Source organism: Podarcis pityusensis (assembly GCF_964106645.2).
Source record: "Podarcis pityusensis genome assembly, chromosome: 2".
Taxonomy (NCBI): domain Eukaryota; kingdom Metazoa; phylum Chordata; class Lepidosauria; order Squamata; family Lacertidae; genus Podarcis; species Podarcis pityusensis.
Genome location: NC_138029.1, coordinates 126,163,990 through 126,185,405, shown reverse-complemented (window position 1 = coordinate 126,185,405; position 21,416 = coordinate 126,163,990). Strand labels below are relative to the sequence as shown.

Sequence of the window (21,416 nt, the reverse complement as noted above, 5' to 3'; positions counted from 1 at the left end):
TTGAGGGAAACTGACCCAATAACCTCCATGACGACCATGGTTTGAGGGAACCTCCTTGAATCCCCTCAGCACACAGAGGGAACAAAATGGTTGCCCATGTAACCACAATCCACAACACCATACAAGTCTCTGGCAGTGACGATACGACACAAATCCGTGGCCCAACAACTCCTTGACCAAAATCCCCCCGACGCTTTGGGGTTGGAAAACATGGAGGTGGTCCTGTGTCAGATGTAACCTTGGCTTTATTCATCACAGACCTTACTCAAATCTCACAAACCGGGGATTACTACCTTTTCTAGCAGCTGACAGATTCTGGGGAAAAGGGACAGAGCATCAGCCACCAATGTAGGAAACGAGAAACTAACTTAACCACCTTGTGGGGCATCATAGGATCTTAAGAGTTGGAAGGGACCTTGAGGGTCATCTAGCCCAACCCCCTTCAATGCAGGCATCTCAGCTGAAGCGGCTTGTGAGACAGGCTGTGCTCACAGAGTGCGTTAAAGTGTATTAAAAAAATGCCCCCATCCAAAAACAAAAATAAGAATCTTTATAATGTTGGTTTATTGAAAGTAGTTTAGTTGGGCGTTACATTGGAGTGGATGAGTTGAATAACGTTTATATATAGCTGACAGACGAAGAATCACAAGTTCCTTATTCTCTTTCTTTCCTTTCCCTTTCCTCCCTGTTTCTCTTCCCTTTCCCCCTTTATTCCTTCCCATGCCCTTTTCAAATTCTAATAAAAATTACTCCAAAAAAGAAAAAAGAAAAAACAGAATTTTTAATTTAGCGAAGTAAAGATTCAGTTTGTGGTGTTTATAAGCTAATGACGTTTGTTTCTGCTTTTTTATGACTTGTGTTTTTAATTAACTGGCCAATTAGCCTTTATCAACTATTGCTTATTATTCATTACTGGATTTGTGCATTACCTGCACTGGAACTTATAAGTGACTTACATGCATTCAACTGGTTTATCCCAGGTGTCATTTCTGTGATGCTTAGTAAGGCCACTTCTACAACTGAAGCTCTTTTCACACTCCATGCGTTTAAACTGTTTCTCCCCAGTGTGGGTTATCTGATGTAAAGTAAGGTGAGCACTCTGACTGTGGTTTGAAATTAGCAGGGTGCCAGGCTGACCTTGTGTGTGTCATTGTTGATGTTTAGTTGTTTAGTCCTGTCCAACTCTTCGTGACCCCATGAACCAGAGCACGCCAGGGACTACTGTCTTCCACTGGTAGGTGTCATGACACCCCATAAATCACAGGTCCTCTCTCCTGGGTCACTTCCCTGGTCCCCTTCCTCTGCCACATATGGAGTGCAAACAGCACTCTATTCTTTTCTAGTCCTCAGCAACATTTGACACCCCACCAGCCCTCACACCACCTTCCCAAAGTGGGGAGAGTGAGGTGCTGGGCTCCAAAAAGAAGTGTGTGGGCTGTGTCAGGGTCCTAGAGTCCTACCTCCTTCCCAAAGCCAAGTTAGAACTTTCCAAGCTTTGGGAAGTAGGTGGGAGGGCTCTAAGATTTGGGCCACACTGTTCTAATATGGAGGCCACGCATACAGCTGCTTTAATCTAAGCATCATTTACGTTGATATTTGGTGTGCATCTGAGCAGATGGTATCCCAAAGAGCTTCAGCAACAGGGCAAACTGAAGAGCTGTTTGGATCGCGAAACTTTATTTAGAATAAAAGATAGGGGGAAAGCAAGAAAACAGGTTGAACAGATTACAAAACAAAGCAGCTCAGGTTTTAAGGTCTGGCACCACCATCCCTTTGGAAGGACTGGCCTGTGATTCTTTCCCTATGTGGAGAGACTGATGCAATAAATAAATAAAAAGTCAGAGTCAGTTATATCACATTTCCCAACTAGGCACTCTAAGCCACTTGGGGACTCTGAATACTTGATGGGTGAAATCTGAGACACATGAGAGTTTCACTCAAAGAAAGGGTGATAGCAGCAATCAAATGCCTTTCACCACACCTCTGACCAAGTGGCTAAACTTTGCCTCCTTTCCTTCTCCGCTTACTGCATTAATAATAATATGCCAGATGGCCAAGGCATTAGGCAGAATGGGGAAACCATCTTGGGCAATTAGCATGGCAGTGCTAGGAATTTCTTATTTTTCTTAGAGGCAACAAAACCTATCATCATACATTTTCAGGTGCCACAAGATGCTTGTTTCTACACTCAAGTTTCTTCCCTGTTATGGTTCTTCCATGTGTGGTAAATACTTCAGTTTCTAGTGAAGTGCTGTTTACACTCAGTGAATCTCGATTTGTTTCTCCCTCTGTAAATTCTTGTGTTAAGCAAGTTTGCTGCATTTACTGTTCTTCATATTCCAACCACTTAGAGGTGTTCTCCCCTGTGTGAGTTCTCAGATGCAGCCAGGTCTTCACTCCCACTGAAGCACTTTCCACACTCTATACATTTTAATTGTTTCCCCTAGTGTGGGCTCTTTGATGTACAGTAAGACTTCCACTATATCTGAAGCTCTTTCCACACTCCATGCAGTTAAATGGTCTCTCCCCAGTGTGGGTTCTGTGATGAAATGTAAGTGCACTCGCACAACTGAAACTTTTTCCACACTCCATGCATTCATACGGTTTCTCCCTCGTGTGGGTTCTTTGGTGTAAAGTAAGTTCACTCCTACAACTGCAGCTCTTTCCACATTCCATGCATTCATATGGTTTCTCTCCAGTGTGCTCTCTTTGATGTACCGTTAGTGCAGTCCTCCGGTTGAAGCTCTTTCCACACTCCATGCATTCAAATGGCTTCTCCCCAGTGTGGGTTCTTTGATGTGTAGTAAGGCTTCCATTCCGACTGAAGCTCTTTCCACAATCCATACATTTAAATGGTTTCTCCCCGGTGTGAGCTCTTTGATGCACAGTAATTGCACTCCTACAACTGAAGCTCTTTCCACACGCCATGCATTCATAGGGTTTCTCTCCAGTGTGGGTTCCTTGATGTGCAGTAAGGCTTCTTCTTTGTCTGAAGCTGTTTCCACACTCCATACACTTAAATGGTTTCTCCCCAGTGTGGGTTCTTTGATGTAAAGTAAGTGCACTCCTATAACTGAAGCTCTTTCCACACTCCATGCATTTATGCAGATTCTCCCCAGTGTGCACTCTTTGGTGTATTGTAAGATGGTGATTGAGACTGAAACTCTTTCCACACACCATACATTTAAATGGTTTCTCCCCAGTATGGGTTCTTTGATGCGCGATAAGCAAACTGCTTGTACAGAAGCTCTTTCCACACTCCATGCATTTATGCGGTTTCTCCCCAGTGTGGGTTCTTTGATGTAAAGTAAGATGGTGATTGAGACTGAAGCTCTTTCCACACACCATACATTTAAATGGTTTTTCCCCAGTGTGGATTCTCTGGTGGGCAATAAGGTTTCCGCTCTGGCTGAAGCTCTTTCCACACTCTATGCATTTGAATGGTTTCTCCCCTGTGTGGGTTTTTTTATGCTTAATAAGGTTACCAGCACTGCTTAAGCTCTTTCCGCATTCTGTGCATTGAAACGCTTTCTTCCCCGTTTGGGTTCTTTGATGTAAACTAACACTTCCACTCTGAGTGAAGCTCTTTCCACACTCCACACTGCTTCTTCCTGTGCATTCATCCTGTGAGTTCAGGGTTACATGGACACCAATGTCCTGAGTAGTGGAAGACTTCCTTTTCCCATTATTTGACACGTTTCTGCCTATATGCTTTTGGCGTGACAGATTTACAAATGTCTCTTTCCCTACTTCATGCTCCACATTTCCAGACGGCTCCTCATAATTCTCTCTCCTCTCCCCATTACCTGTTTTGGGGGTAGAAGAAAAAGAAAGTGTTAATCAAATTGCAAGGCAGAAGCAGAGACTCCCATTGAGAATCGAGCCCAGTTCTCTGCCTCGTCTACCATTTTCAAGCACGTCCCCCACTTATCTCCCCACACAGCTGACTCTGAAGTTAATTTCTCAAGACAACACCACGAGGCCCTTCCTGCTCCACCTCACACAAGCTGTCACCTCGCACTGCTGTGTCTGATTATCTCCCCCCTTTCTCAGAGCACCATCCAATTGGATCGTCTCCTTCCACCCAAGCGATGAAGTCTGGTTTGGGAAATGTTTCAAAGCAGCCAGTGAATTCCGAGTGCAAAATACCCAGACATGCCAAGCCCACTACTGCCATGGCTCCCTTCCCAAAATAAGGGAAAGGCAAGATCTTAACACTCCGTCTGAGGGATAGAAGAAGGGCGCATGGTCCCAGCAGAATCCACCTGGCACTTGGGAAGAGGATCTCACTGTACTGTACATTAACCTCAGAGGCAACGCAGAGGCTATTTTAAATTTAAACCTCAGACTGGATGGCGTCTCTGCTCTTTAGAAGAAAACTCAGTTGGACCCTGTGCAGGCAGCTTTTTACAGCCTGAGGGCCGGGTGCTTGCACTCTGTGGGACCAGAGGCAGAACTGGGTGTAACAACGAATGTAAATGCAACCTCTGGACAGGAGCAGTTTCTACACAGACCCTTCTCTTTCCTCCACCCAGGCAAGCAAGAAACACCTTCAGATTTCAAGGACACGACCCAGGCAGGAAAAAAGGACTCAAGGAGGATGTGAAGTAGAGGTGGTCATGGGTCATGGCCTGGGGACAGCGGTAACTGGGGTGGGGGTGGAGTCCCATGGGTCTTATTTAGTCCCAGAGTCCTATAGGAGCCAACTAGATGCTGACAGGAAGCCCAGAAGCAGGTCATAAAGGCAACAGGCTTCTGCTCTCTCTTTCCAGAGGAAAAAAAGGACCCCAAAATGCAGCTAAACACCTACCTTCTGATATCTCCCCTTCTTTAGGGACCAGGAGAAATGGATCTTGTCTTTCTTCCCAACAGGAACTGAGGTCTGATTCTGCCAAGGAAAGCGATAATATTAGCTCCTTTTGGCCACAAATCACCTGGCCGTTTCAAATCAATCTGTATCTACGACCGCAAAGGCAAAGAGGAGGGATTACCATATCCGGATCCTATAAAGACACGCAATGTGAAAAGGATAGGGCCTTGTGGTCCCCACTGTCACAAGGGGTGTGCGTGTGAATATATGGATGCTGCTTCAGAGAGCAAAGCTGCAAATATCGTAGAGTACATCTGCAAAAAGGGGAATCCACGCAGGCTATTCTTCTTAAATTATTCCTACTCTGCATGAATACATGGCATAAAGAGCTGCTTGACACCTTCAACGTCTAGCAGTCCAGAGGCATAAGAAAGTGCCCTTACCTAGAGAGGCCACCATCTCATAATTCTCCTCCATGACTTCCTTGTGCAGAGCTCTTTGGCCTGGATCCAGCAGAGCCCACTCCTCCTCCGTGAAAAACACAGCCACCTCCTCAAAGGTCAAGAGGGCCTGGAAGAAGAAGAAGAAGAGGAGGAGGAGGAGGAGGAGGAGGAGGAGGAAGAGATAACTTCTCTTAGATCCCCTTCATCCCTGTCCGTTTCGTTGGTTGGTCGTAATCCTCTTTGGATTGCCCTGGGCAAGATAAATCCACTAACATAAATACAGTGGTTCCTTGGGTTAAGAACTTAATTCTTTCCGGAGGTCTGTTCTTAACCTGAAACTGTTCTTGACCTGAGGTACCACTTTAGCTAATGGGGCCTCCCGCTGCCGCCGTGCGATATCTGTTCTCATCCTGAAGCAAAGTTCTTAACTCAAGGTACTATTTCTGGGTTAGCAGAGTCTGTAACCTGAAGCGTATGTAACCCAAGGTACCACTGTAATAACAAATATTCCCCACGCAACACAGAGGGAGGCTGGTTTGTCCACCTCTCTTCCTCTTCTCCTCTCTCCTCCCCACACCAGATACTCTTACCGTACCTGAGGGAGCTGCCTGGCAACTCTTTCCATCCAACCCCTAAGAAGAGATGGTCCAAACGGTGCCTCTGAGGCCATTGCACTGCCTGTGGAAGACAGAGGGAATGGAGGCGTAAACTGGGACACTCCTGGGACTCTCTCAGGTGTTGCCACGATGCACTTCAAAGCAGGGAGCAGCTCTCAAGTGAGGCCATTCCTGGGCCTGCAGGGGAAAGACAGGGAACGGGAAGGATGTCATGAAAATAATGATATTAAAAGTTGCTTCAGTTTTTAGGGGATTGTGGCTTGGGGGATGGAGGCATGCTGACGAACTAAGGCGCCCCAGCCCTTCCTCTAAGGAATGTACATATGTGTGTACATCTTGGTCAGCCTATAGCATTAGGAGGCCTCCTGCCAACCTGAATGTTTTCAAGGCAGGCGAGGAGACTGGGCAGGAGTGAGGCTGGCAGCAGTAGAGGAGAAAGACCTTCAGCACCCCTGTGCTGTGCCAGTCCTGCAAGAGGGGCCAGATCCCTCCCCCATGCCCACCCACGCCGGCTTTCATCTGCCCCCAACAATCTTCCCAGAGGATGTCTAGACTCTAGAGAAGCCTCTTTTTGGAGACAGCATCAAAATCAGCTGGGGGTTAATGTATTTCTTCCTCCCAAGTACAAAACTGGGGAGTGGGCATTTATTTAATCCCTCCGGTCTTTTGCCATGAGGCTTTCAAAAGTGCCCTTAAGATCCCAATCAATTTCAAATACCGCCGTCCATGCACCCATTTCCCTTGCCTAGTGGAAGGGAGACTGACGAGGTGTTTTTTCAGGCTCCAGGAAATCCAAAATATGCCCCTTCCCTCCTGTTTTGAAGCAGGGACTCCTCCCTAGTTGCCTCCCCCCTCAACATGAGCAACCTCAACCTTTGTTCCAAGGAAACTACAGTCCCTTATCTACGAGTTTTGAAAGGGGAGCTGGGGGACTTCCCCCCTCCCCAAAAACCCACATTTTGCTTCCCTTTGACTTTTTCCAATAGCAGCCTCTTTCTTGCTAAGGAATCTCACAAGATGATCAAGGGTCTGGAAACCAAGCCTTATGAGGAACAGTTGAAGGACTTGAGTATGTTTAGTCCAGAAAAGAGGAGACTGAGAGGAGATGGGATATCCATTGTCAAATATCCTAAAGGCTGTCACGTGGAGGAGGAGGGTGCATGCTTGTTTCTGTCCTGCTCTGGAGAGTAGGACTTGAACCAATGGCATCAAGTTACAATGAAGGAGATTGCGGCTAAACACCAGGAAAAAGAACTTCCTGACAATAAGAGCTGTTCAGCAGTGTAACCGTCTCCCTCTGGAGGTAGTGGACTCTCCTCCTTTCCTCGGATGTTTCTAAGCAGAGGCTGGAGGGCCATCAGTCCTGCATGCTTTAGCTGAGATTCCTGCATTGCCGGGGGTTGGACTAGATGACATTTGGGGGTCCCCTTCCAAACTCTATCTAAGGCCGACTTCCTTTAGCATTTTGTCTGCTCCTCAGCTGCTGTGGGTTAAACCACAGAGCCTAGGACTTGCCGATCAGAAGGTCAGCGGTTCAAATCCCCATGACGGGGTGAGCTCCCATTGCTTGGTCCCTGCTCCTGCCAACCTAGCAGTTCGAAAGCACGTCAGAGTGCAAGTAGATAAATAGGTACCGCTCCAGTGGGAAAGTAAACGGCGTTTCCGTGCGCTGCTCTGGTTCGCCAGAAGCGGCTTAGTCATGTTGGCCACATGACCTGGAAGCTGTACACCGGCTCCCTCGGCCAATAACGCAAGATGAGCACCGCAACTCTAGAGTCGGCCACGACTGGACCTAATGGTCAGGGGTCCCTTTACCTTCAACAGCCCCACCTCCTATTCAAAATCTCCTCCATCTCCCGCAACCCAAAGGCGACTCTGCTCTCCAGCTCTGGGGCTGCAAAAGCAGGTCACCAAGCCCCCCCCCCCCCATATAGGGGGCTGCTTCTACTGCGCCAAAGCCTTCCTCCCCGCTGCTATCTTTCCACCCCAAGGGGGCTTTAGCAAAGGAGCGGAGGGAGGGGGCGAGTGGAGGGCGATTGCAGATATAAACGAGAGCGCTATTATATAGGACGGACAGAGCAGGACTTACTTCTGAGTAAACATGCATGAGACTGGGCTGCACAGCAGTGCTTCCCGAAGAAACGAGATCCACTTGGGAGGCGGACTACAGATCCCAAGAGGGAAAAGTGGGAGCAGGGAGACTTTGCAAAGGGAATCCTTTCCCCTCCTCTCCCCCACCGACCCCGAAACACCCCCAAATACGCAGCGCCTCTTTCTCCTCTCCAGGCCTCCTCCTTGCCTGGGAATGTGCATGGAGACCCCTCCCCTCCCATTCAGCCTCTACAACCCCACCCCACCCCTGCCACCACAAACTTCCTGCCTCTCTAGGAAGCGGAGCTCATGGACCCTGGGAGAGGAAGGGGGGAGTGGCAGGAGACCCGCCCTCCCCCTCCCTGCAAACAAAAATCCCCATATTTTTTTTTGTGAGAAGGTCGCTGGTTCGATCCCCGGTAGCGGCACGGAAAGAGACCCACCCACAGCCCCCACCTCTGGAAAAACTACTCCTGGATCTGAAGGTGACACAGGTTTACATTTATCTCTGTTAATGGGGGGGGGGGGGAGAGATCCCGCCACTGTGACACCCATTTTCCAAGGGGAGTGTCGCCCTGCAAAGTAGGCCGGTGTTGTTTTGCCCGTTTTGCTGGAGGGGTTCAAAGTCAGTTCCTTGGCGGGGGGGGGGGGGCGCAGCTCAATGACAGAGGAGATGCTTTGCATGTATAGGGAAGCCCCAGGTTCGATCTCCGACGCTAAAAGAGGGCAACCCCCCCACCCCCATTTTCAATTCCCCGCTGTGGGGAGGAGACCCGCCCCGTCCGACTCCAACCATGTGCAGACCCTAAGTGCGGGGGGGGCTGCTTTACTGGGGGGGAGGGGGTACTTCCCCCCCACCCACCCAACACCCAATTTTAATCTCGATCAGCCTGCAGCAATTGCCCCCACGGTAAATGGAGCGTGGAGGGGGGACATAGCTGTCAACGTTTCCCTTTTCTTGCGAGGAATCCTATTGGGAATAAGGGAATTTCCCTTAAGAAAAGGAAAAAGTTGACAGCTATGGGGGGGGGGCGTGTTGCAATTTCCCAACGGAGGCCAAAGAGGAAGAGGCAAAAGGCAGCGCCGTCACGTCCGACTCCCATCCGAGCGCAGGGCGTGGGGAGCAGAGGGAGGTCTTAAAATGGGGGAGGAGTATCCCTCCTTCCGCGTTCATATTGCAAGGAAGGTAATCGGAATAGCGAACAAAGGAAGCGGGGTGGCCAGAGAAGACAAAGAGGTAAGGATGCTGCAAAGGGGGGGGCGGCAAAGAGACCCCCTCAAAAAAAAAAAAACCAACGACAGGGGCCTGGATCTATGCAATACAGCTGCCAACCCAACATTTGCAGGGTTTCCATTGCACGATCTCCTTTCGCGCACCCCCCAACACGCGTTTTCCTTGGGAGGGGGGGCAAGAGATACTCAGCTGCCCTGCACGCTCCCCCCCCCCCCCACTTTCGGGCGCCTGTGCTGGAATTGAAATGCGGTGCCCACCATTAGGGGGTCCTTGCGGGAGCTCCCCGTCCCCAAGCAGGGCTGTGTTTGAACCGAGGCCTCAGACGTGACGCCGACGCTGCGGATTCCGGTTTCTCCCAGGCAGGGATCCCTGGGGCGCGCCTGGCTCCGCGCGTGTAGCGAGAGGCGCATCCGTGCCGCGTGGGGCCCCCTTGGCGGTAGAGACGGAGCCAAGCCTTTCTCCACCTGTGGGTCCCCAGATGTTGTTGAACCACAACTCCCATCACCCCTAGCTAGCAAGGCCAGAGCTCAGGGATGATGGGCGTTGTAGTCCAACAACACCTGGGGACCCACAGGTTGAGAACCGTGGTCCACGCAAGGGTTTAAGGAAGCGAGAGGGGCCTGAATAGAGACCCACCCCCACTTTCTTCTTCTGCTTGTCCCCCCTCTGTGTTCTTCTTGCGAAGCCCCTCCAGGTGGAGAGGAGGGCGCGCTGGGCAGCACAGCTGTCAACTTTTCCCTTTTCTTGCGAGGAATCCTATTCGGAATAAGGGAATTTCCCGTTTAAAAAGGGAAACGTTGACAGCTATGGCTGGGGAGACCTTGGGCGCGCAGGGGAGAATCCGGGAAGTAGGGGGACAGTGGATGTTTTGGGGGGGGCTGGGGAATGAATAGAAGCATCCTTTGGGAAGATAAGAACAGCGCTCAGAGAGAAAGATAAGAGGCAGAGGTGGCCTTTGGTGTGGGAGATGGGGGGTGGGGGTCCAGAGGGCATGGGCGTAGCCAGGATTTATGGGGGGCACATTTTGGGGGGCAGGGCAGAACCGAATTGTCTGTGACACAATTGGTCAGTTAGTTAAGTATTTTATTTATTTATTTGATGGGGGAACTGCCTCCCTGCACCCCCCTGAAAAGAGTGGTTAAATTCCCCCCACCCCAGGTTTTCAGGGTGTGTGTTTTTTGTTGTTTCATAAAATTTCATTCAAACTTTTTCATAATACCATATGATTAAAAAAAACCACAAAATTAATTTAAATGACAACAAAAAGAAAGAAAGAATACAATGTCTACCTGTCTCAAAGCAGCATTTGAAATTCCCGTTGTTCTGGGCAAATTTTGCAACAGGGAATTTCATTAGCATGAGCAGTTTCTGAGCTCTGGGCACAGTACTGCACCTAAGATTTCAGATTAAAACTGCAGAGTGGAAGGAAAGGAGGACCTTTTCTGCTTCCCCACTTCCAGCAACTCTCTCAATTCTGGAGAAGAGACTATCTTAAGAATATTAGGGGAGCAGGCAGAAGAAGCATGGATTTGTTTTTTGCAGCCCAGACATTCCGTTGTTGTGCCCATAACCTAAATGGAAGGTGCCATTTAGCTGCTAGCTTTCATATATCAGTTTCTAACGCTGTCTCAAAGGTAGATCTTAACCCTTGTCTCACACAGAAAGGGGAGGGACCTCACCTGGGGGCTTCCATTTCTTCTCCCAGCTTGAAACCATGGGAGACCGTCCATTTCCAGCTTTTCGCACAGGGTCCTTCACCAATCATTCAACACCTTCAGGTGTGTACACAGCCCACAAAAACATGAGTCATAATATGTCCATTACCCCTTAACTTGTACCAATAATTGTGGTACATGGAGGATGCTGTGAAAATGCTTTTGGGATTTAATAATAATAAATAATAATAAATTTTATATATATCCCGCCCTCCCCAGCTGAAGCCGGGCTCAGGGCGGCTAACAACAATAAAATAGTACAACATTCTAAAAACATTTCATTATAAAAATTAATTAAGATCAAATTGATGGCAACCATTAAGCTAAAGTTCTGTGGAGATTGCCAAAGGAGGGAGTCATGCTGCGCCCTGACCAAAGGCCTGGTGGAACAGCTCTGTCTTGCAGGCCCTGCGGAAAGATGTCAAGTCCCGCAGGGCCTAGTCTCTTGTGACAGAGCGTTCCACCAGATTGGAGCTGCAGCCGAAAAAGCCCTGCCTCTGGTTGAGGCTAGCCTAAACTCTCTGTGGCCTGGGACCTTCAGGATGTTTTTATTTGAAGACCGTAAGTTCCTCTGTGGGACATACCAGGAGAGGCGGTCCCGTAGGTACAAGGGTTCTAGTCCATAATATAGGGCTTTAAAGGTTAAAACCAGCACCTTAAACCTGATCCTGTACTCCACCGGGAGCCAGTGCAGCTGGTATAGTACTGGGTGAATGTGATCTCGCAGCGAAGACCCCCGTAAGGAGTCTCACCACGGCATTCTGCACTCGCTGGAGTTTCTGGGTCAGTCTCAAGGGCAGCCCCACATAGAGCGAGTTAGAATAATCCAGTCCGGAGGTGACCGTCGCGTGGATCACAGTGGCTAGGTCAGGGCAAGAGAGGTAAGGAGCCAACTGCTTAGCTTGGCGGAGATGAAAAAATGCTGCCTTTGTTATAGCTGTAATCTGCGCCTCCATGGAGAGGGAGGTATTGAAGATTACACCCAAACTCTTAACGGACGGTGCTGGCACTAATTGCACCCCCGCAAGAGATGGGAGTTGCCTCCTCAATCCCATATCATCCCGTCCCAGCCAGAGGACCTCTGTCTTCGAAGGATTTAACTTCAACCGGCTCCCACGTAACCATCCAGCCACAGCTTCCAAGCATCTGATCAGTGTGTCAGGGGCCGAGTCAGGATGGCCATCCATCAACAGATAGAGTTCGGTGTCATCAGCATACTGATGGCAGCCCAACCCAAAACTCCGGGCAAGCTGGGCGAGGGGGCGCATAAAGATGTTAAAAAGCATTGGGGAGAGTATCACACCCTGAGGCACACCACACACCAAGGAGTGGCGTGATGACAATTCCCCCCCAAGCGCCACCCTCTGTCCCTGACCAGAGAGAAATTTATATATTGAAATCATCTTCATTACTTCTGGTTTTTGGTAGAGTGAGTTCATAGAATCATAGAATAGAATCATAGAGTTGGAATAGACCACAAGGGCCATTGAGTCCAACCCCCTGCCAAGCAGGAAACACCATCAGAGCACTCCTGACATATGGTTGTCAAGCCTCTGCTTAAAGACCTCCAAAGAAGGAGACTCCACCACACTCCTTGGCAGCAAATTCCACTGTTGAACAGCTCTTACTGTCAGGAAGTTCTTCCTAATGTTTAGGTGGAATCTTCTTTCTTGTAGTTTGGATCCATTGCTCCGTGTCCGCTTCTCTGGAGCAGCAGAAAACAACCTTTCTCCCTCCTCCATATGACATCCTTTTATATATTTGAACATGGCTATCATATCACCCCTTAACCTCCTCTTCTCCAGGCTAAACATGCCCAGCTCCCTTAGCCGTTCCTCATAAGGCATCGTTTCCAGGCCTTTGACCATTTTGGTTGCCCTCCTCTGGACACGTTCCAGTTTGTCAGTGTCCTTCTTGAACTGTGGTGCCCAGAACTGGACACAGTACTCCAGGTGAGGTCTGACCAGAGCAGAATACAGTGGCACTATTACTTCTCTTGATCTAGATGCCATACTCCTATTGATGCAGCCCAGAATTGCATTGGCTTTTTTAGCTGCCGCGTCACACTGTTGGCTCATGTCAAGTTTGTGGTCAACCAAGACTCCTAGATCCTTTTCACATGTACTGCTCTCAAGCCAGGTGTCACCCATCTTGTATTTGTGCCTCTCATTTTTTTTGCCCAAGTGCAATACTTTACATTTCTCCCTGTTAAAGTTCATCTTGTTTGTTTTGGCCCAGTTCTCTAATCTGTCAAGGTCGTTTTGAAGTGTGATCCTGTCCTCTGGGGTGTTAGCCACCCCTGCCAGTTTGGTGTCATCTGCAAATTTGATCAGGATGCCCTTGAGTCCATCATCCAAGTTGTTGATAAAGATGTTGAATAAGACCGGGCCCAAGACAGAACCCTGTGGCACCCCACTAGTCACTCTTCTCCAGTATGAAGAGGAACCATTGATGAGCACCCTTTGGGTTCGGTCAATCAGCCAGTTACAAATCCACTGAGTGGTAGCATAGTCAAGACCGCATTTTACCAGCTTCTTTACAAGAATATCATGGGGCACCTTGTCAAATGCCTTGCAGAAATCAAGGTAGGCTACATCCACTGCGTTCCCTTCATCTACCAGGCTTGTAATTCTGTCAAAAAACGAGATCAGGTTAGTCTGACATGACTTATTTTTCAGAAATCCATGCTGACTATTGGCGATCACAGCATTCCTTTCTAGGTGCTCCCAGACTGTTTGCTTAATGATCTGCTCCAGAATCTTCCCTGGTATTGATGTCAGACTGACTGGGCGATAATTATTTGGGTCCTCTCTTTTCCCCTTTTTGAAAATAGGGACAACATTTGCCCTCCTCCAGTCTGCCGGGACTTCGCCTGTTCTCCAGGAATTCTCAAAGATGACTGCCAGTGGTTCTGAGATCACATCTGCCAGTTCTTTTAATACTCTTGGATGCAGTTCGTCTGGCCCTGGAGACTTGAATACATCTAAACTAGCCAAGTATTCTTGTACTATCTCCTTAGTTATTCTGGGCTGTGTTTCCTCTGCTGAATCATTTGCTCCAAATTCTTCAGGTCGGGCATTGTTTTCTTTATCGGAGAAGACTGAGGCAAAGAAGGCATTGAGGAGTTCAGCCCTTTCTGTGTCCCCTGTTTGCATTTCACCATCTTCTCCTCAGAGTGACCCCACTGTTTCTTTGTTCTTCCTTTTGCTACGGACATACCCATAAAAGCCTTTTTTGTTGCTTTTAACCTCTCTAGCAAGCCTGAGTTCATTCTGTGCTTTAGCTTTTCTGACTTTGTCTACATGTGCTGGCGTTACAACCTGTGATACTGTCCATCGGCATCAAGTGAGAATAGATGTATGCACTTTCACAGCCTGGTGGGCTTCAAGGGTAAAGGCCCCAAGATCATGATAGACAATGCCCATTGCTGGAGGGTTTACATGTAGACATCTGAATAATAAATATAATTTCAGTTATAGAAAACAAAGTGAGGAAAAATAAAAGAGAGAAAAGGTGCAAAAAATACCATAATATTATTCTCGTACTGCATATATGGTTATTAGAAACCTACTATGTTCTCTATGAACTCATTCCAAATGTCAGTATGTTTATCCAGGCAAAGTCTACGTATATAGGTAATCCATTCATCCATTGTGAGTGTTGTCGTATCATCAATCCATCTGAAGGTAGCCCTATTTAATGAAGTTTTTAATGTTTGATGTTTTATCATGTTTTTAATATATGCTAGACGGGCAGGGTAGAAATAACAACAACAAAAGCAACAACAACAACAACAACTATTATTAATTAAAAAGGAAATTTTCTTTATTCCTCCAATTCATCAATATCAGTCTCTTGGGCACATTTAGGAAGTGCATAATCACCTTTTGTAATCCAGTTGATATCTTACATGCAATCGGTATATATTTCCAAAAGATATTTTCCTCTGAAAGTCTTCACTGTTAGAATTCAGCTTTTTCAGTGTCACACATATTCCTTTAGCCCCCCCTCCCCCCCGCAACGGAGAAAGGAAAGTGAGAGAGTCCTGGACAGAGCAGAGGGGAGAAAATAATAATAATAATAATAATAATAATAATAATAATAATAATAATAATAAATAATAATAATTAATAATAATTTTTATTTATACCCCGCCCTCCCCAGTCAAGGCCAGGCTCAGGGCGGCTAACAAGCAATAATAAAAACAAGTTGAATGAATACAACCTAAAAACAAGATTAAAATACAACAATTAAAATATTGAAACATTAAAATATTAAAATGCAGCCTCATCACAGGAGGAGAAAGGAAAAAGAAAAAAGAAAGAGGGGGAGGGAATCAAATTGGCTCCAAGCCAAAGGCCAGGCAGAACAACTCTGTTTTACAGGCTCTGCGGAAAGAAATCATATCCTGCAGGGCCCTGGTCTCATGAGGCAGAGCGTTCCACCAGGCTGGAGCCAGAGTTGAAAAAGCCCTGGCTCTGGTTGAAGCTAATCTAACTTCCTTAGGGCCCAGGACCACTAGGGTGTTGCCATTTATGGACCTTGAGGCTCTCTGTGGGGCATACTGGGAGAGGCGGTCCCGTAGGTACGAGGGTCCAAGGCCGTGATGTTTAATTTTAAGAAGTTCCTTTTTCTTCTTTGAAACCCTAACAGGATTTTTTCCCCTCCACTCGCAAACAGCAACAGAGAAGGCATTCAGAATTCTGAGAGGCTACCTGCAATTTCACTGGGAATAATGAAGAGAACATTAAAATGTGTGTAATATGCTTCAGCCAGTGCATACACTTAGTTAACATCAATGAACTCACCCAGTAGACAAAACATTTGAAACTATGGAGAGTGGAAAGAGCTTGAACTGGATTGAAACTCCTAAGAAACATCAACAAACTCGCACAGGAGAGAAGTCATTTAAATGTATGGAGTGTGGAAAGAGCTTCAGTATAAAGGGAAGCCTTACAATACATCAACGAACTCACACAGGGGAGAAACCATTTAAATGTATGGAGTGTGGAAAGAGCTTCAGTATAAATAGAAGCCTTATAATACATCAACGAACTCACACAGGGGAGAAACCATTTAAATGTTTGGAGTGTGGAAAGAGCTTCAGTCAGAGTGGACACTATAAAATACATCAGCGAACTCACACAGGGGAGAAACCGTTTAAATGTTTGGAGTGTGGAAAGAGCTTCAGTCAGAGTGGACACTATAAAATACATCATCAAACTCACACAGGGGAGAAATCGTTTAAATGTATGGAGTGTGGAAAGAGCTTCAGTCAAAGTAAAACCCTTAGAATACATCAGCGAACTCACACAGGGGAGAAATCATTTAAATGTATGGAGTGTGGAAAGAGCTTTGGTCATAGTGTAACCCTTAGAATACATCAACAAACTCACACAGGGGAGAAACCATTTAAATGTTTGCACTGTGGAAAGAGCTTCATTATAAAGGGAAAACTTACAATACATCAACGCACTCACACAGGGGAGAAACCATATGAATGTATAGTGTGTAGAAAAAGCTTCACTTCAACCAAAAACCTTAGACTACACCAAAGACATCACACAGGGGAAAAACCATTTAATTGTATGGAGTGTGGAAAGAGCTTCAGTCAAAGTGGATCCCTTAAAATACATCAACGAATTCACACAGGGGAGAAACCATTTAAATGTATGGAGTGTGGAAAGAGCTTCAGTCATAGTGAAACCCTTAAAATGCATCATCGAACGCACACAGGGGAGAAACCATTTAAATGTATGGAGTGTGGAAAGAGCTTTTCTCATAGTGTAGCCCTTAGAGTACATCAACGAACTCACACAGGGGAGAAACCATTTAAATGTATGGATTGTGGGAAAAGCTTCAGTGAATGCGGTAAGCTTAGACTACATCAACGAACTCATACAGGGGAGAAACCATTTAAATGTATGGAGTGTGGAAAGAGCTTCACTGATAATGGGAACCTCAAAAGCCATCAGCGAACTCATACAGGGGAGAAACCATTTCAATGTATGGATTGTGGAAAAAGCTTCACTCAAAGTGGACACTATAAAATACATCGGCGAACTCATACAGGGGAGAAACCCTTTAAATGCAAGAAGTGTGGAAAGAGCTTCCATAATAGTGGACATTTTAAACTACATCAACGAACTCATACAGGGGAGAAACCATTTAAATGTATGGAGTGTGGAAAGAGCTATAGTCAAAGTACACATTTAAAAATACATCAGCGAACTCATACAGGGGAGAAACCATTTAAATGTATGGAGTGTGGAAAGAGCTTCATTGATAGTGGGTACCTCAGAAGCCATCAGAGAACTCATACAGGGGAGAAACCATTTAAATGTATGGAGTGTGGAAAGAGCTTCAGTCAAAGTGGAAGCCTTAGACAGCATCAGCGAACTCACACAGGGGAGAAACCATATAAATGTATGGAGTGTGGAAAGAGTTTCAGTAAAAGTGGAAGCCTTAGAGTACACCAAAGAACTCACACAGGGGAGAAGCCATTTAAATGAATGGAGTGTGGAAGGAGCTTCAGTCGGGACATTTTAAAATACATCAATGAACTCATTTATAGAGTGCTGGAAGAGCGGCAGTTGATTTGGACATTTTAAGATACATCAACGAACACACTCATGGGGGGATGAACTTAAATGTGTGGGTTGTGTTTGCAAAGAGCTTCCCTAAGAGTGGAGCACTTAGAAAACAGCAGTGGATTCACACGGGGAGAAACCATTTAAATTTATGGAGTATGGAAAGAACTTCAGTCAGAGTGAAAACATCTCTGAAGAATAGTAAACTCACATGTGAAGAAACCATTTAAATGCATGGAGTGTGGAAGGAGCTTCAGTTGGAGTGGAGATCCTTATATACATCAGCCGTTAAATGCATAGAGTATATCTGAAGTTCTGGTGTCTGCATGTAAAGTTGTACCCGTGTATTCAAGTAATGAAGGTAATGTCTCACAATAGTAAATGCAATATAATAGGTCATGAACTGCTTGCAGTTTGTGGAGAACATGAATCTGCAATGCTGGTGGGAACGTTGATGCTCTTTTAGTTGGCTGAAGTTTGGTCTTCAGTTGAGAGAGTTGGAAATGTTGGCGTTTTGGGGTTGCTAATAGAGCATTGTGGAAATTAGAGGGTGAAAGTTGTGATGCTTTGGAAGCAGGGATGGTTAAATTAGTAGTATACGAACAACCGTATAACACCTATTGTTGTAATTACACTAAATGAACAAATAAGACACAGAAAGAGTGAAGTAATCTTATGTACATAAAGTAATGTTGAAACCCCTGTATAGTTTTTGTTATTGATAATTGTGCTACAACTCCTCATTCTTCCTTATTTGAAGGACTCAATGTGCAGTTAAAACATTATCTCCTGTGGCAGCAGGAATAAAGGATTAAATAAAGCTTTGAGCCCCAGGCCCTCCTCTCTGTGGCTGGGCTGCACACCTGTGCCTCAGGAGTTCTGAGACTGTCACGGTCAGAGCCACTCAAGTAGCAGCTTGAAGCAGGCAGGGTGATGGTGGTGGACACGAATCTCCCTTTCCCCTTGGATCATGTTGGGCCGGAGGCTGTTAGTTAACCCATTTAACAAGTAAACAATAGATTTCATATAATTTAGCACTGAATGAAATGTATGTATTTTTGTAATACAGTGGTACCTCTGGTTACATACTTAATTTGTTCAGGAGGTCTGTTCTTAACCTGAAACTGTTCTTAACTTGAAGCACCACCTTAGGTAATGGGGTCTCCTGCTGCTGCTGCGCCACTGCCACACAATTTCTGTTCTCATCCTGAAGCAAAGTTCTTAACCCGAGGTAATATTTCTGTGTTAGTGGAGTCTGTAACCTGAAGCGTATGTAACCTGAAGCGTGTGTAACCTGAGGTACCACTGTATCTGCAACTACTCTCTGTGATGGACTCTACGTAATGTAAGAATTTTTATGCTATGTGGACTTCTGAACTCCCGACTCCCATACCCTTATAATTCTAACAACTGTTTAAATCGTTTTAGAAATAGCACTTTTATGTGACCGACTGTTCTCACCTTGAGTTTTTGAGGCATAGGAAGCTATGGGAATGGAATGCTAAGGATTGGTAGGTGGACAAAAAGTGAGTGAAATATAAATCCTAAGATTCCAAGACACCTGGACACCCAAGATAACGGACAGAAAAAGAGTTTTAGCTCCCTGACCTGTGACCTTCCCTTTCATGTATAACTTCTATGAGCTAATGGCTGTGCATTTCTTTCAAAACTGTTTTAAAATGAACTCCTGACTTGGAGTCACTGACACTATTGCAATAGCTTATCTCAAAATAAACTGGGTCCCTTCCAGATGTTGAGTTTTTCTATTTCTTGGCTGTGTTTTTCTTTGAGGTGTTATTCCCTCCCCTGGACATTAACCTTTGAGAGAATGTAGTATAAACACCGACAGTCGGGAAACTCTGACCTGTGAGTGCTCCAATGGGAGAACAGCCTTTAGCAAAGGTGGACATGGCTCAGGTGTAGTGCCACTCCCTGTGGTGTGGCGCCCATTGCCCCTGACCCCTAGCTATGCCTCAGATCCCCACTGTGGAAGGATGTATGGATCCAGAATTTGCCTCCACAGTCACCTACCGACACAGCGTTAAGACCGTGTGAAATGAACTCTTTTTAAAGGGGTTGTCAGATTTCCCTCACCCTGTTCCTTCCTGGGAAAGGCCTTCTCCAAAATGGCTCCTAGTTTCTGAAATGAACTTTCACAAAGTAGCCCCAAACTCTCTTCCTGTCAGAGGCAAACTCCTGATTTTGCCACCTCTGCTCTTAGAACTGCCATAACGTGAAACCTAAGGCAATACAGATATGTGGGGATTCCCAAATCCTGAGTTTTTCCTCTGAAAATATTGGCCTTTAGTAGGTCTCGTGGTTGTGATGAGGGACAGAAATTTCCTACAGATGACCTGTACTGGTTGTTGTCAGGCAGAAGTGTGACGGAAGGCAGAGCCGGACCAGAGTTTGGTCATTCAGTCCCCCAGAAATTCCACCAGAGGGATGGAACCTCACTCTGATTGGACAACAGCACTTTTGGAGGGAAAATAAAAGGAGCCATTACTGAGGGAGAGAAATAGTGTTTGATATGAGAGAAGATGAAGAGGGATTGTTTTGAGGTGGGAGTTAGGGAGGAGGATAGGATTTGCCTGAGGGAGAACTGGTTCTGGTTTGAGTTGAACACCCTCCCTGAGAGAGGAAAGACCCTCCCAGCCTGGAGAGGGAGACCCAGTTGGGGGTCTGGGGAAGGTCTACAAACTGGTGTCCTGGGAGGGCTGACTCTTGAGGCAGGAGAAGCAGATCCTGGGGGATTCAGGCTCCCCTGGGTCCCCTTCCAGTCAGGAGGGGGCAGTTCTTCCAGGGAAAGAAGACCCCCCCAAGCCAGTCACAAGGGGGGAGGGAGTCCCCTGGGTCTGTTACGCCATTTTGGAATTACCTCAGCAGTGGGGTTGCTTAGAGAGGGGGAGCTGGGGGAAAGTGCCCCTCGCTCATGATCCAGGGCATTGATGGGGGAAGGAAGATGTGCTGTATTGTCAGTATTTAACTGAACCACCTGACATAACTAAGTAACAGAAAATGAAGTATAACAACTGTTATTTGAGTAAAGAGAGGTTAAGTAACACTGTGTTTAATCCTGAGACAGCTTATAGTTTAAGTAAGTAAGTTGACTTCTACCCAGGAAAATGCATTTTCTGACCCGCTTTCTTTCACAAATTTCTTTTTTGTTAATAAAACTTTCATGATTGTTTGTTCAACTTCTGTCTGAGTCTCTATTCACTCACTACAAGGTAAATTGGTGAGATCTTTGAGGTTGGTGTACTGTTAGGTGTGCACGCTATATTTAAAGGGGGGGGAGTTAGTGTGGTGAGTCTGCCGCATTCTTGACTGGTGGTTAATCATAGAACTGCAGAGTTGGAAGGAACCCCCAAGGGTCATCTAGTCCAACCCCCAGCAATGCAGGAATCTTTTTGCCCAATGTGAGACTTGAACCCACAACCTTGAGATTAGGACTCTCGTGCTCTGCTAACTGACCTATCCCAGTGAATTCAGTGGAACCTCCTCCAAGGTAACTGGGTAAAGTACTCATTCTTGAAGTTTTTAATCCTTGCAAAGCAAACAAAGCTGCAACTTCAGTCTTCCAAAATGGTATTCAAGATGCAATCCCCAGACGTGACCGCAGTTTTGAAAATCCTCCATACAATTCCAGTTTCAGTTGCTTCAAATGCAAACTAGAAGTGATAAAGTGTGGTGGGATTTTATACAGTATTCTCTGGGCATGGGCAGAGTTTGCTGCTCTTTCTGTAAAGCAGAGGCAGGGAAGCAGTGGCCAAAGAAGCGCCCTGCAGGCTTGGTGTAACCATAGAAAGGGGGCCTTGTGAGCTGAGGTGCAGGATGCCAGAGCGTCCAGTATAGGAAGAACTGAACAGGGAAGAACAGCCCCCCCTCTATCATAGAGAGGAGATAGAGAGGCAAC

At 46.5% G+C, this 21,416-nt stretch overlaps 2 protein-coding genes across 5 annotated transcripts; one reads left to right on the top strand and one right to left on the bottom strand.

Moving 5' to 3' along the window:
* Positions 1-1,655: 1,655 nt before the first annotated feature.
* On the bottom strand, positions 1,656-8,100 carry LOC308472126 (uncharacterized protein). Its single transcript, XM_080996623.1, has 5 exons — positions 7,960-8,100; positions 5,849-6,047; positions 5,254-5,380; positions 4,811-4,888; positions 1,656-3,806 (listed from the first exon to the last, which is right to left on the bottom strand). Exons 2-5 carry the CDS (start codon positions 5,921-5,923, stop codon positions 2,431-2,433), a joined length of 1,656 nt encoding a protein of 551 aa, XP_080852749.1. The 5' UTR covers positions 5,924-6,047; positions 7,960-8,100; the 3' UTR covers positions 1,656-2,430.
* A 182-nt stretch (positions 8,101-8,282) lies between these two features.
* On the top strand, positions 8,283-19,266 carry LOC308469664 (uncharacterized protein). 4 transcript variants are annotated; one of them, XM_080992445.1, is made up of 2 exons: positions 8,283-8,446; positions 15,591-19,266. In XM_080992445.1, exon 2 carries the CDS (start codon positions 15,743-15,745, stop codon positions 17,420-17,422), a length of 1,680 nt encoding a protein of 559 aa, XP_080848571.1. In that variant the 5' UTR covers positions 8,283-8,446; positions 15,591-15,742; the 3' UTR covers positions 17,423-19,266. The 4 variants fall into 4 exon arrangements, with proteins under 4 accessions (XP_080848571.1, XP_080848573.1, XP_080848572.1 ...); XM_080992447.1 differs by having other exon boundaries at positions 15,564-19,266; XM_080992446.1 differs by lacking the exon at positions 8,283-8,446 and adding an exon at positions 9,053-9,198.
* The last annotated feature ends 2,150 nt before the right edge of the window (positions 19,267-21,416 follow it).

What these genes read in the sequence shown, in the direction of transcription:
- LOC308472126 (XM_080996623.1), bottom strand. Translation starts at nt 5,923, where the DNA reads ATGGCCTCAGAGGCACCGTTTGGACCATCTCTTCTTAGGGGTTGGATG. An exon ending in TGAGATGGTGGCCTCTCTAG is followed by an intron (nt 4,889 to 5,253) that starts GTAAGGGCACTT and finishes TTTCCTTGGCAG; the next exon opens with AATCAGACCTCAGTTCCTGT. An exon ending in AGAAGGGGAGATATCAGAAG is followed by an intron (nt 3,807 to 4,810) that starts GTAGGTGTTTAG and finishes CCCCCAAAACAG; the next exon opens with GTAATGGGGAGAGGAGAGAG.
- LOC308469664 (XM_080992445.1), top strand. Translation starts at nt 15,743, where the DNA reads ATGGAGAGTGGAAAGAGCTTGAACTGGATTGAAACTCCTAAGAAACAT.